The sequence below is a fragment of the Zootoca vivipara genome, chromosome 11, assembly GCF_965207765.1.
Source record: "Zootoca vivipara chromosome 11, rZooViv2.hap1.1, whole genome shotgun sequence".
NCBI classification, from domain to species: Eukaryota; Metazoa; Chordata; class Lepidosauria; order Squamata; family Lacertidae; genus Zootoca; species Zootoca vivipara.
Window position 1 is genome coordinate 50,695,655 of NC_142594.1, and position 13,911 is coordinate 50,709,565.

At 45.5% G+C, this 13,911-nt stretch overlaps 1 protein-coding gene across 2 annotated transcripts in view; it reads right to left on the reverse strand.

Moving 5' to 3' along the window:
• Nucleotides 1–13,911, reverse strand: part of OXSR1 (oxidative stress responsive kinase 1) — a 90,145-nt gene that overhangs the window by 54,690 nt on the left and 21,544 nt on the right. The window contains exons 2-3 of one of the 2 annotated variants that reach the window (XM_060280927.2): nucleotides 12,717–12,829; nucleotides 1,874–1,978 (exon numbers count right to left, since the gene is read on the reverse strand). In XM_060280927.2, the coding sequence (XP_060136910.2) occupies nucleotides 1,874–1,967 (94 nt within the window). In that variant the 5' untranslated portion in view covers nucleotides 1,968–1,978; nucleotides 12,717–12,829. Of the gene's footprint in view, nucleotides 1–1,873; nucleotides 1,983–12,716; nucleotides 12,830–13,911 lie in introns of both variants that reach the window. The other variant, XM_035128996.3, reaches the window with a different exon arrangement.

Genomic DNA, 13,911 nt, shown 5'->3' on the forward strand with positions numbered 1-13,911 from the left:
TCTCTCCAAAGACAGGCAGCAACGTTCCTCAGAAAAGGGAGATGGAATCTGAAGTTGCTGCATGCGGAGAGGCTGCCAGCTCAACCTCGTGGGAATCTTGACAAATTGCAGCTACACCGAGGATCCCAAGCAGCAGGTCTGAAAACCAAAGCAGCAGCAACAGAAAAGAAAGAAAGAGGGTCCAAGAATAGGGCTGCCAACTGATTGAGGCATTTTCGCCAACTAGAACTTGTGCCTTTTAACAAATCAAGTTTAAATGCATACCAAGAAACAGGTGGTCTACCAAAAATAAAAAGTGGTTCTTGAAATCTCCACCCTCCCCTGCTTTCTTCATCCTTTAAAGGTGTGAAGAAAAGTCAGGTATGAAAGAGCATCAGGTCCCCTCACCCCAACCAGGTGAAAGAGATTCTCCCTCCTCAGTCACCTTCACTCAAGATTTTCTGGATTATCAAGTAATCTATTAATATTCCTGCTATTTTCACCAAGATGTCTCTGGCAGGGTTGAGTGGGTAGGTTTAGCTAGGGTATTATTAATGTCTGCAAGTGAACACAAGCCATCCTTTTAACTTCTACCCCCCAAAGAAAGGTAACTGGCCTAGATCCAAAGAGCATCTGGAGGAGCTGTGTTCAAACAGGGCTTTGCAACCTCTCCATTTCCTGCTAGAACCAACTGCTCTCTCCTCTGCCAAGAGCCATTCCGGAGGGTTAGGGGGCTGCTAGTGTCAGGGGTGGGTGGGAGGAGCAAGAACAGAAGTTCTGCTCAAATAAAGGTTTCTCGTATCATCTAGCTGTGGCCATGCACTGCATTCACACATTTCCAAATCACTTCCTGGTTAAGGTAAACCATACTTTATGACATCCAAATAGGTCAAACTTTGGCTCAAACCATATTTTGTTTCTAATTCTAGTTAGTAGGCAAGCTACAGATGTCAAAACAAACTATAGTGTGCCAAACCAGGAAGTGAGGGAACCTCCAAGTCTCGTGGTAAGTTTGCAGGCCTCAGGCATAACAATCATGATACCCAAGCTACGCTATGACTAGGGCTGGGTGATAGGTTCCTATATCGTCCAAAACCATCTTGTGATATCAGTTTCATAACTTTTGACCTGGCAATATGTTCTGAATCATGATATGTTTGTGTGCTATGCAAAAATGACAATGCAGGAAAAACTGTGAAGCCAGCCAATGCCTCTACATTGCTCCACCCTGTCTGAAATATCAGTATAACACGATGTTTAGCTAGTGATATATTGCGATGTTGAAAACCAGGTATCGTCCAACCCTTGCTATAGCTCTGCCATTAAACGCGAGTCAAGCAACTGTATTTGGGAATCACTTAGGATAAAATAAATAAGGTAAAGGTAAAGGGACCCCTGACCATTAGGTCCAGTCGTGACCGACTCTGGGGTTGCACGCTCATCTCGCATTATTGGCCGAGGGAGCTGGCGTACAGCTTCCAGGTCATGTGGCCAGCATGACAAAGCCGCTTCTGGCAAACCAGAGCAGCACATGGAAACGCCGTTTACCTTCCCGCTGTAGCGGTTCCTATTTATCTACTTGCATTTTGACGTGCTTTCGAACTGCTAGGTTGGCAGGAGCTGGGACCAAGCAACGGGAGCTTACCCCATCACAGGGATTCGAATAAATAAAATTGACAAATAAAATTATCAGATTATTATTTTTTAAAGATCTATTTAGATGCCTTTTTGAAAAAGGGTAGGCTATGTTTTATTTTAAAAAGTGGAAAATTTCTAATCAGTGTTAGGAAAAAAATACCTCTTTGAATGTTTTAAAAGTCCCTTTTACTAGACTGGAACCAAAACAACCTGAACACACACACACACAGGCACACCTAATAAACCTTATACTTACCTCCACTGAGAAGCTTCATCACTAACCAGAGTTCATCTTTCACTACGAAGGAAGTATAGTAAGATACAATGTTCGGATGATGGCACTGGCTCATAGCTTGAATTTCTTTCTAAAGAAGGGGGGGAGAGAGAAAGAGAAAATTGCTGTTACTATTGCTGTTGTTTTAAAAAAACCATGTGCTGAGTGCTCTATGCAGAAGTGGTGGAGTGCCCAATTTTGGGGCAGAGTGCTTAAGACGCATGTAAGATGAACCCAGTCATGGCAAGCAAGTGAAGGGGTCACGAAGTGGCCATAAGAGCTGAGCTGAGCTGAGGAGTTAGCACAAAACACAAGACACAGCCCTTGCTACTACACTGCAGGGTTGTCTCCAAACTCCCAGCATCCCTCGCTCGCAGAACCAGTCGTCAGGGATGATAGGAACTGTAGCCCCAAAACAGCTGGGAGACCCAAGTTTGGGAAACCCTGCTCTAGTGCTCCAGGTTACAGGCAGGCTGCTGCATGTCTGAAGGCTCAACAGTGTTTTAGAAAAGGATCCCCGTATGTAGAAAAACTAGTATATTAAGAAGCATAGGAGCCAACTCCTAGGGTAGGGTTGCCATATTTCAAAAAGCGAAAACCCGGACAGCAAAGTTGTTGAGCCTTTCTTTCTTTTTTTTGGCAAAGCTGTTGAGCTTCTTGTCAAAATTGCAAGAAATGCCATACAATGCCAGACACTGATGGTCGAATCCCAGCTGTGTCTGGGAAATTCCAGATGTATGGCAACCCTATTATATAAACTGAAGAAGAAAATTCATCTGAAGGTGGAGAAATCTGGATGAAGACTGCAAGTCGAGAGGAACAGAGACAGAATCCTTTCAGATTCAGCCTGATGCTATGCACAATCTGTAGGGGTGGTATTTTAAGGCACCGAGAGGAACAGCAGCACAAGGCCCACCTGCTTGAATGAGCTTTTCCTCAGAATTCTAGAAGAACATATGAGATTATGCATATTTAAATTACGCTCATTTGGAAATTTTTTTGGGGGGGGGGCTGCAACAAAGTGTTGCAGTGTACAGTGCTGCTGTGCAAGAGGCCAGCCAGCCATGCCTATCACCCAAATACTCCATTGCATTTCCCCATCTCCCCCTTCCAGTATCCCATTTCATTCATATCCCCATATTAGGTAAAGGTAAAGGGACCCCTGACCATTAGGTCCAGTCGTGACCGACTCTGGGGTTGCGCGCTCATCTCGCATTATTGGCCGAGGGAGCCGGCGTATAGCTTCCAGGTCATGTGGCCAGCATGACAAAGCCGCTTCTGGCAAACCAGAGCAGCACATGGAAACGCCGTTTACCTTCCCGCTGTAGCGGTTCCTATTTATCTACTTGCATTTTGACGTGCTTTCGCACTGCTAGGTTGGCAGGAGCTGGGACCAAGCAACGGGAGCTCACCCTGTCACAGGAATTCGAACCGCTGACCTTCTGATCAGCAAGCCCTAGGCTCAGTGGTTTAGCCCACAGCGCCACCTGGGTCCCTATCCCCATATTAGATCCCCCTTTAACGAAATACTGTATTTTTCCGTCTGTAAGAAGCCCCCATGTATAAGACACCCCCTATTTGGGGGGGACTCAGATTTAAGAAAATTGCGGGGGGGGATGTATCCGTGTATAAGATGCCCCCTAATTTCTGACATCATTTTTAGGGGGGGGGACTTAGTCCTATACATGGAAAAATATGGTACTTCTGCAAATCTTGCCTTTCCATCTCCTCACATGCAAACACCTCCTTCATGTGCAAGAGCCATTTTGGCTCCATAAAGAGAAGCGCCTGCCAAGAACTAAGGTTGCTATTAACATATACGATGTATGGTGCTTGATTTCTTTGTGATACTGTTCTCTTTTATTGGGTTGTGGGGTTTTTTTTTACTCTTTCCATTCAATTTTCCTTTGAGGTGCTAAAAACATAGAAGAAGCGGAATTTAAAACAAAACAAGCAAGGTTGTTTACGAAACAAAACCTATACGATAAAATAATGATAAAAATAATAATATACACAGATTTACCACCAAGGATTTATACTAAGAGTCATGGCTGGGAACGCCCGTGTGAACTGGTGAGCTTTTAACCAGCCAGTGAGACACCTCCTCTACAAATGCCAACAGTATGTCTTTTCAGAGACGTTGGTGATGTACTGCAACCAGGGACCTGGCCTGTACCTTTAAAGCAGTATAATGCAACTTATACTGCTTTAACAGGTTTACCACTTTGCCATCAACAGGTTTACCACTCCTATACATAAGGGTCTGGCTCTTCTGTTTCAAGTGTATCTGAAGAAGTGTGCATGCACACGAAAGCTCATACCAAAATAAAAACTTAGTTGGTCTTTAAGGTGCTACTGAAGGAATTTTTTTATTAATGCAACTTAAAACACTCATCGCTTCACCCAAAGGATTCTGGGAAGCGTAGTTTGCTCAAGGTACTGAGAGTTGGGGAGTTAACTCCCCCATTCCCCTCAAAGGGCTACAGTTCCCAGAATTCCCTGGGAACAATTCCCAGACTCTTAAACCACTCTGGGAATTGTAGCTCCGTGAGGGGAGTTGGGGAGTCTCCAAATAACTCTCAGCACAAATCTCCCCACCTTTAACAAACTACATTTCCCACAATCCCATGGTCACCAGCATTTTTGGGTCCATGGGCATGTTTGTAAACCAGAGGCGCTGTTGTGTGTGCCACGCATGCGCACCTTCAACCAAGCACACACCACAACCTATTTGCTTCTTCCAGGCCTGATTTCTTCGACGGTGGGAGGGATGACCACAAACTCCGGCACAAGCTTCTCAGTGGAAAGGAAAGAGATGCATGAAACAACCTTGAATAATTGACAGATCACAGCTAGGTTGACAGAAGAAGGGGGGGGAAGTACTGTGGCTATTAGGAAGGAAGAGGCACTTAGCCATCTGCAATAAGGCTGATTCAATAATGGAAGGCAGAAAATAAATAAATCTGTAAAATGGAGAAGATATGAATTATTAATGGAAAGGATACTGCCTTCCTTTTATTTCTGCAAGACTGACAGAGCTGAACCCACCGGGCAAAGCTTTCACAGCGTCAAAACTCTCAATTCCTTCGGTCTTCCTTCACAAAAGTTACAAATCTTGCAAGGGTCCTGAGGATCATATAAAGCAGGCTTCCTCAACCTTGGGCCCCCAGATGTTGTTGGATTACAACTCCCATCATCTATTAGCAGAAGGGCAGCAGTCAGGGGGAGAAATGGTTGGCTCCGGAGCTGCCGTAACCATTCTTCTGACCCCCTGCAAACAACGAGAATCGGAAAAGCGTGCAAATGTTGCCTCGTCTATTTCAGGCAGTAACTTGTCACAGCCAACCTAGCGAGGCGAGAGTCCCCAAAAACAACTTTCCTCAAACAGCCAATGCTTGACCGCAGGTAGGGTTCCTGCTCCTAGAACACAGCTAGGAGTTACACTGCACCATGGGTTATATTCACTCTTCTTAACCAGCCAGAATGATGCTTCAGATAATCAAAATCTCAAGCTTACTTCTTAATACCTAGAAGATTGCATCTCTTAAAAATCAATCAGGCAAATAGATTATTTTTTATATTTAAAAAACCCCTACAACTTTTGACGTACTGGAAAAAGGTGTCCTAATTAACTGAGCATAAACTTTCTTTAAAAGGAAAATAAAAATCTGCGCAATCAAAAGGCTTCAGGTTGCAAGGACTATCGTGGAAGAAAAATCACCTCGTGCATGAGAAAGGAGGAGAACACCTCTCAGGAGCATGCCTTTTACACCACACCTGTACCACAAAAGCTTACTGTTTTTACTGGCACAAAGATTTGCTATCAGTCCATCAGCTAATATAATTGCTGTCATCGGCTGACTAATCTGAAGGGCTTCAGCTCAGAAGTAGAGAATCTGATTTGCACACAGAAGGTTCCGGGTTCAATCCCCAGCATCTCCAAGCAGGGCTGAGAATGGCCTCTGCCTGAAGCGCTGGAAAGACGCCATCAATAAAGACAATACGGATTTAGGGGGGATTGATATACTGATTCATATAGGGCAGCTTTCTGGGTCCTACTGCCTGCCTCCCAGGCACCCTGGCAGGACAGAAGGAAGAGGCAAATGTAGAATGCCGCTTCCTTGCAGCGGCCGGGGCTTTTCCTCCAGCCCAGATGTCGAGGCTGAGCTATAATAAGAGCAGACATCAACCCGCAGAGTAATTAAGACTGCTCAGCTATAAGCTTCGGCAGACTCGAATCCCAAGGAATCTCTCTGCAGAGTTGCATGCAAGGGATCTCGGGGTTTCTACCTTTCCATCTCCAGAGGCCCAGATGTAACAGCTCCTCCGAAATGAAAAAGCAACATGGAATCTGCTCAGGGATGCACAAGTCGCCCACATCCACTGGACATGGATGAGGAACTCGGGGGCTCTCTTTCTAGGAATTTCAGCTCTTTCGTGGGAAAGGCTGTGCAATCCAAAAGCATTTGCTGAATACTTCCCACCCCACTGCCCCCAAAAGACCAACTGTCGGACCACTATTTATACTCATTAGTACAGGGGTCAGCAACCTTCTTCAGCCATCAGACCATGTGGTGGGCCGTACTATATGGGGGGGGGATATGAACGAATTCCTATGCCCCCAAATAACCCAGAGATGCATTTTAAATAAAAGCACACATTCTTGTAGTTGTTTAGTCGTTTAGTCGTGTCCAACTCTTCGTGACCCCATGGACCATAGCACGCCAGGCACTCCTGTCTTGCACTGCTTCCTGCAGTTTGGTCAAACTCATGTTCGTAGCTTCGAGAACACTGTCCAACCATCTCATCCTCTGTCGTCCCCTTCTCCTTGTGCCCTCCATCTTTCCCAACATCAGGGTCTTTTCCAGGGAGTCTTCTCTTCTCATGAGGTGGCCAAAGTATTGGAGCCGAAGGTTCACGATCTGTCCTTCCAGTGAGCACTCAGGGCTGATTTCCTTCAGAATGGATAGGTTTGATCTTCTTGCAGTCCATGGGACTCTCAAGAGTCTCCTCCAGCACCAAATAACCCAGAGGTGCATTTTAAATAAAAGGACACATTCTACTCATGTGAAAACACGCCAATTCCTGGACCGTCCGCAGGCCGCACTGAGAAGGCAATTGGGCCGCATCCGGCCCATGGGCCTTAGGTTGCCTACATAATCTCAGCAGTCCTTATAAAGATCCAATCTTCTGCTTCAGGAGCAGGCATCCCCAAACTGCCGCCCTCCAGATATTTTGGTCTACAACTCCCATGATCCCTAGCTAACAGTACCAGTGGTTGGGGAAGATGGGAATTGTGTCCAAAACATCTGGAGGGCCGAAGTTTGGGGATGCCTGCCCTAGAGCTTGGGAATAATCGAACAGGGTTTTCCCCCCTTTGAATATCAGACCCCAATGCCACATCAAACACTGCACTTTAAAAGCCATTTCACTGCTATATGACAATGGTTCCCAACTGGGGCTCTAATACACATCAACTGCCCAGGACGTCCCATTTTGCGGGGCTATGACTCACGCAAGGGTGCAGCCTGAAAGAAGCACATCCCACATTTGCACTGGGACTTGCTGGAGGGTATGGTGGCACCATTCACACAACAAAAACTACCACTGAGAGACCAACCTTTTTCCAAGGTAGGTGGTCCATGGCTGGGCTTTTTTGGGAACCATTGCTATATAGCATGAGATACCAGGATGGAGGAGCTGCTGCTCTAGAAATACAAGTCAAAAGCTCCCTTTCCCAAGGCTCTTCTTTGGACACTGGGCACGATCAAGCCTGAAACCCTGGAGAGCCGCTGCCAGTCAGTGTCAACAATATTGAGCTAGGTGGATCAACAGTCTTGATTCAGTATAAGGAAGCTTCCTGTGTTCTGGCTCCCAGGAATTTTGCACATTCCCAACATCAGCCTGAATGCTACTTGAGAGAGGGGTGCAGTCAGCTAGCCTGCCCACCTGTAATCCCTAGCTTCACATCCTGTCTATTATATTCCACAAGTGTCTGCCACGATTCCCTCCACTCCCCATTTTGTGGAAGATCGTGTCTACATCTCAATGATCTCTTCTTCTTCTTCTTCTTCTTCTTCTTCTTCTTCTTCTTCTTCTTCTTCTTCTTCTTCTTCTTCTTCTTCTTCTTCTTCTTCTTCTTCTTCTTCTTCTTCTTCCCTTTTTTCCCTTGCTCTGCCTAACAGCCAAGGTGTCCTTGAGTTACTGCGTGCATATTTCCATACTAAATCCCCCACGCTAATCCATGGTGTGGGCAAGCCCCAGCTTTCTAAATTTAAAACACTGCCACTGTGTATGAAGATGGCATTCATCGAGAAATGCACGCCTGTTAATTATAAACACGTCGCTGTCGCAAACCGCCACATGACAACAAGGTGTGAGGGTCACAGGAGGCCACGCAGCCCCTTGAGTATATTTTGAGACTTTAACCACAAGTTAAGTGCTTCCAAGAATGCCCAGCAAGCTCTTTTCTGGGGGGGGGGGTATCATTCCAAGGCAGGCTTTTACAACCTGGTACCCCCGCAGGGATTGTGGGCTGAAACTCCTATCAGACCGAACCACCATGGCCAATGGTCAAGGATGATGGGGAATTTGGAGTCCAGCAACATCTGAAGTGCCCTGGAATGAATCTGAGAATTGTAGAGTTGGAAGGGACCCTGAGTGTCATCTAGTCCAGCCCCCCGCAAAGCAGGAATCACAGCTAAAGAATTCTGGACAGAAGGCCAACCAACCTGTTTTAAAGTGAAGGGGAATCCACCACCTTCCGAAGGAGCCTGTCCCACTGTCAAACAACTCTTGCTGACATATAGGTCTTCTAAGGAAGGCTGTTCCAAGCAATTTGAAGGAGGATGCCTTTTCAAACTCCGTTTCTATCTAATGTTACCCCCCCCCCTCAACAACAACAAAAAAAACCTTCTTCTGCATCATACTTGCAGCACGATCAACATCCCAAGGCCTAACCAATCAGTTAATTTGGTTATGAGCATTTTCATAGTTTTAAATCTATGCCTGCCTTGCAACAATGGGTGAGAAACTGCAGCTATCTACCTATCCTTCCTTGCACCCCACAAATTCTGGAAGGAAGTGCAGCCCAAACAAACCCAGTAAGGGGGCAGAGAGTTCTTTAAAAGAGGGAAATGTAAAAAGTGCCAGAAGATCAAGCAAAGTCAAAACTGAAGAGAGCCATGCCTGCTGCGGTTGCATTACCTTGGGGCAGGCGGCAATAGTAAGGGAGCCTTAGCTGCCCAGCTGACCGGGGAGGGAGATGGAGGGGATCAAAGCTTTTGCGCCTCCACCCACAACAAGACTTAACACACCCCAACACAAAATCTGCCTATGGTCCCGTCCCCCCCCCCCCCGCCTATTGGTCTATTTGACCTCCCCAATACATTATTCTCTGCTCCATCCCCACCCCACCCCAGCACCACCAAGGTGGGAAAGGCCAGGGCTTTTGATGTGGCACAAAAGCTAGGATTGTGTTGCCTAGAAACTGGATGGAATGTGTTGCAAGCTGGCAACTGGGCTTGGATTCCCCCCTTGATCAGCAGAATAAGCAAGGAGAACAGCACTCAGAGTGCGCAAGAATGGCTGGGCTGTGGAAGAGGCACCAATTCATCGCTCTGTCTTTCTTTCTCTCTTTCCAGAGTTAACGTGACTGCTCTATTAAGTTGGTGTTTCTTCAAGGCAATGATTCCCCCCCAAAAAAAGTCTTTGGAATGCATTAGGACAGGCATTTGATTAAAGAAACCTTGGGTGACGAAGTGAGTCACCTGCTTAAATCTGCCCACAAGTTAAATTGAAGTCCGCACCATGTTAAAAGAATCATTCCTGGTTGTGCGTTTAATCAAGAGCACTGACCATCTGTAGTTGTTAAGTAGTACCTGTGTGTGTGTGTTTTAAGATCCATTGCTCAATCAATTATGCAAACGTTTCCAAGCAAACTATTTTTAATCAGTGTAACTAGGCAATTAAATGTTACAGTGGAAATTTTTCCAGCACTTTATTTTACCATGGAAAATGTTCCACTCCATAAATTCATTAATAATTATGAAAGGATGTCAGCTGCAGGTGAAAATTAGGCAAGCCAGGCAGTTTCAAAGTTTTAAGCAATGTTTACTAAACAAGGGGCATCAGAATGTTTGTTTGTTTTAATTCAAACTCAAAATTTCCAAAATTTCTCAAAATTTCTGGAAAACCCACAACACTGGAGGCTAATTAACCATTCCATCATGCAGGGCAGTTTCTCTGGCCCAGCTGGCAAGAGCAGTGTGTTTAGAAAGAGATGTTTGAACACACTCACAGCAAACCAAGTGGCTTTGGGGGAGGGTGTTAAATGGGAATACTGTACTAAAAAGCAGGAGTAGTTAAGTAGTACGGTAGTGTGGAAACATGGTCCATTGTTTGCCAAATACATCACAGCTGTCTGGCTGCTCAACAATAAAAACACTCTGCACATGCTCAAGATAGTGGCACCAATTTTCGTTCACATGTGCTGGGGATCAGGCTTAGCCCCCGCTGAAACTAAGCCCTGCAATAAGCATTCTACACCGTCACGATTGCCAGATGTGGATTTCTTGGAGGCATCTGTCCAGCCACTGCTGGAGAAAGAAAACTGGGCAGATCTTTTTTTAAAATCTGTGTTTGTCTTGATTATTTCACCACCACCATCCATTATCAGGAGGAGGACTGGATGGCTGAGAAGAGACGCAAGAAACTATTGAAGGTGGAAAATTCCCACCTTCCTGTCCCTGACAGGGTGCAGCTCGGATGAAATATTAAAACTTTGTTTGTTATGTTTAAGTCACTAGGGGAAGAAAAGCAAGAGGTTCCTTCCCCCAACGAAAAGCCTGGTAAACAAAGACCGACTGCCCATCAGGTCACCTAATTGGGACCTCTTGAGAAGAAAATGAAGCGATTCATTGCTGCCCCATTCATTAGCCAATGAAATAGGGGGCTGTTATGGAGGACTGGGTCAGCTGGAGATTAAAATATTTAATTAGGAGTTTTATCTGTGTTTTCTGCCGCAGAGCTTTCTGAATGGTTCTTTGAGCCCCGAGCTGGCAAGTGCCCAAGTTCCAACAGTATGTGTGACTACTTTAGCAGGAAGGGACTAAAGGGAGGAGGGGATGGGGCCGAATGGTACAAGGGATGCGAAAGGCATTCAGACACACAGGCTCGGCCTCTAGGTTTTGGGTGGTTGGGTGGGGGTGGCATGGCTCTGGGGCAAGCTGCTCTCAGCAGCCTTTCCACCGGTGGCATCGTGCCCTCACCACCACCTCTACAGGCACTGCAAATGTAATTCATCTTTAAGGGATCGAATCACTTCCCAAACCTGTATACACCTGAACCAGATCTGACCTGTAACAACTTACTTCACAGTTGAAGTGGAACTAAAGCTCACAAAACTGAGTGGTCTGACTCCTTGAGAGCAAGAGGCAGTGTAGGAAACACTTCACAGTCTGGGGGAAGGAATGTGTCCCTCCAGGCCCCTCCATTTGGCCTTGCAACCTTTCACAGGCCCTGTTCCACACTCTCAAGTGCTTTTTCCTGGCTGCAATAATTATGATAATGTTTCTTACTTGCCAAGATGGGGTAGGGGTTAGTGGCTAGGATTAAGGCTGGGTGACATATCAATATATCGTTCAAAACCTGTCTGAAGTCCATATCATGATAGCAGTTTCATAATTTTTTTGTCCGGAAAATATATGGCGAATCATGGTTTGCGTGTGTGCGCTATGCATGGCTCCATCCTTATTTCAGACATTGTGACAGATCAGTATATTGTGATGTTTAGCTGGTGATATAGAGTCGTACCTTGGTTCTCAAATGTCTTGGTACTCATACATTTTGGCTCCTGAACGTGAAAAACCCGGAATTGTTCCAGTTTTTGAATGTTTTTCGGAAGTGAAACGTCCGATGCGGCTGTCGGCTATTGTTTCTGGGTTGCCTGCGCCAATCAGAAGCCACGCCTTGGTTTTCAAACATTTCAGAAGTCGAACGGACTTCCGGAACAGATTATGTTTGAGAACCAAGGTATGACTGTATTGTGATGCTGAAAACCTGGTATCTCCCAGCCCTGGTTTGGATGTAAGAGCCACATCCACTGCCATGCCTTTATTTGCCTCTGGCCACTCATACCCATGCCACACAGCCAACATAAGGCTGCTCACGATGGAAAGTGGCCCTCAACGTGAAAATGGTTTCCTACCATTGATCAAGTGTCCCCCCCCCATCTTTTTGTTTCCTGCAATTGTACAATGGTGCCTCGCAAGACGAATTTAATTCGTTCCGTGGGTCAATTCGTTTTGCGAAAAATTCGTCTTGCGAATCGCGGTTTCCCATAGGAATGCATTGAAATTTCTTTTTTTGAAATTTCAATGCATTCCTATGGGAAACCGTGATTTGCAAGACGAATTTTTCGCAAAACGAATTCGCCTTGCAAGTCACCATCAGATCGCAAGACGCATTCGTCTTGCGAAAAATTCGTCTTGCAGGGCATTCGTCTTGCGAGGTACCACTGTACAACTTTCTCCTATGCAATCCAAGGGTGAAATCCTACCCACAAATCCAGGAAACCTACACACACACACACACAGAGAGAGCAACCACAAGATTTTAACACTGTTTTTCAAATGTTGCTTACAGTCATGAGGTCTTCAACTTTTTCCTTAAAACAAAAGTAAAAAAACAACACAAAAACCCAGCACAGTCACAGAGAGTCTAACAAATTGCCTGCACAGGGGGGAACTCCTCCGCCAACATAGAGCAACGGTGATTTATAGACCCTAAAATGAATTGTGGAAGAAGATAGATGGGATTTTTGTACCAGAAGCTCATCCATGCTGGTCTGGCATTTCTCAAGGTTGATCCGCTTGATTGCCACCTTTTCTTTCTTCGGACTACAATAGGCTGCTTGGACCACTGCTGTTGCTCCACTGCCTGGCAGAGAAAACACATAAAAAAATACAAAGTTAGGAAGAAGCTGCTAAGGTTGCTGCTGAATTAGCATCTCTTTGCAAGGAGAGGTCCGAAATACTACATTTTTTAATTCTATTTATTTATTTATTTCATTTATGGCCCTTCTTTCTTCCAAGGAGCTCAAGGTGGTGTGCGTGCTTCTCCCTACCTGCAATTTATCCTCACAACAACCCTGTGAGGTAGGTCAGGCTGAGGTCTTCATGACAGAGTGGGGATTAGAACCCTGCCCTTCCAGGTCTTGGTCCAACACTCTTAGCCAATAAGCCACACTGGTTTTCTTTGTATGAATACATTCATAAATAGTGCTGCTTTTGAACACTGTTGGCATATTCAAATTGCATATTCTGCCCACAAACTTGCAGGAATCCCATAGTCCTGCCTTTAAAAAAAAAAAAGAAGAAGGATAAATTACTAGCCTGCCAGTAACTCCTCTTGCAGAAACCAGTTGCAATTCTCTGATGGGCCCTCCATTTCTTCTCCAGTGGCCAGCTCAAATGTCAACATGCAATGGCTTTTTCAGCTATGGCTACCAGGTCAAAATTTAAATCAGGCATGGGCCAACTCGGCCCTCCAGATGTTTTGGGACTACAATTCCCATCATCCCTGACCACTGGTCCTGTTAGCTAGGGATGATGGGAGTTGTAGTTCCAAAACATCTGGAGGGCCGAGTTGGCCCATGCCTGATTTAAATGCAAGGCTCCATATTTCACTTGCTCCCCACTACATCCATTCATATCCCCCCCCCCCCCCGCAACTATTAGGTTGCAGAGCAAACAAGGAGACTTGCTAGGGATGACTTTCTCCAAAGTATTTTAAAAAAAATAATGCAACAAGACACACAAGTGAATTCTCACTTTGGCAGCGACTGTGGCACACCATGGATTTTCCAGACCAAACTTAAGGCGGATCGCCAGGCTGCCTTAAGAAAAACGTTAATAAAGGCATAGCTGCAATTCCTGGGATGGCTGAGCTGCTATGGAATTTAAATTGTAACATTCCACAGGGGAGGCAGAACAAGATTGAAGGTATCACTACAGACACAT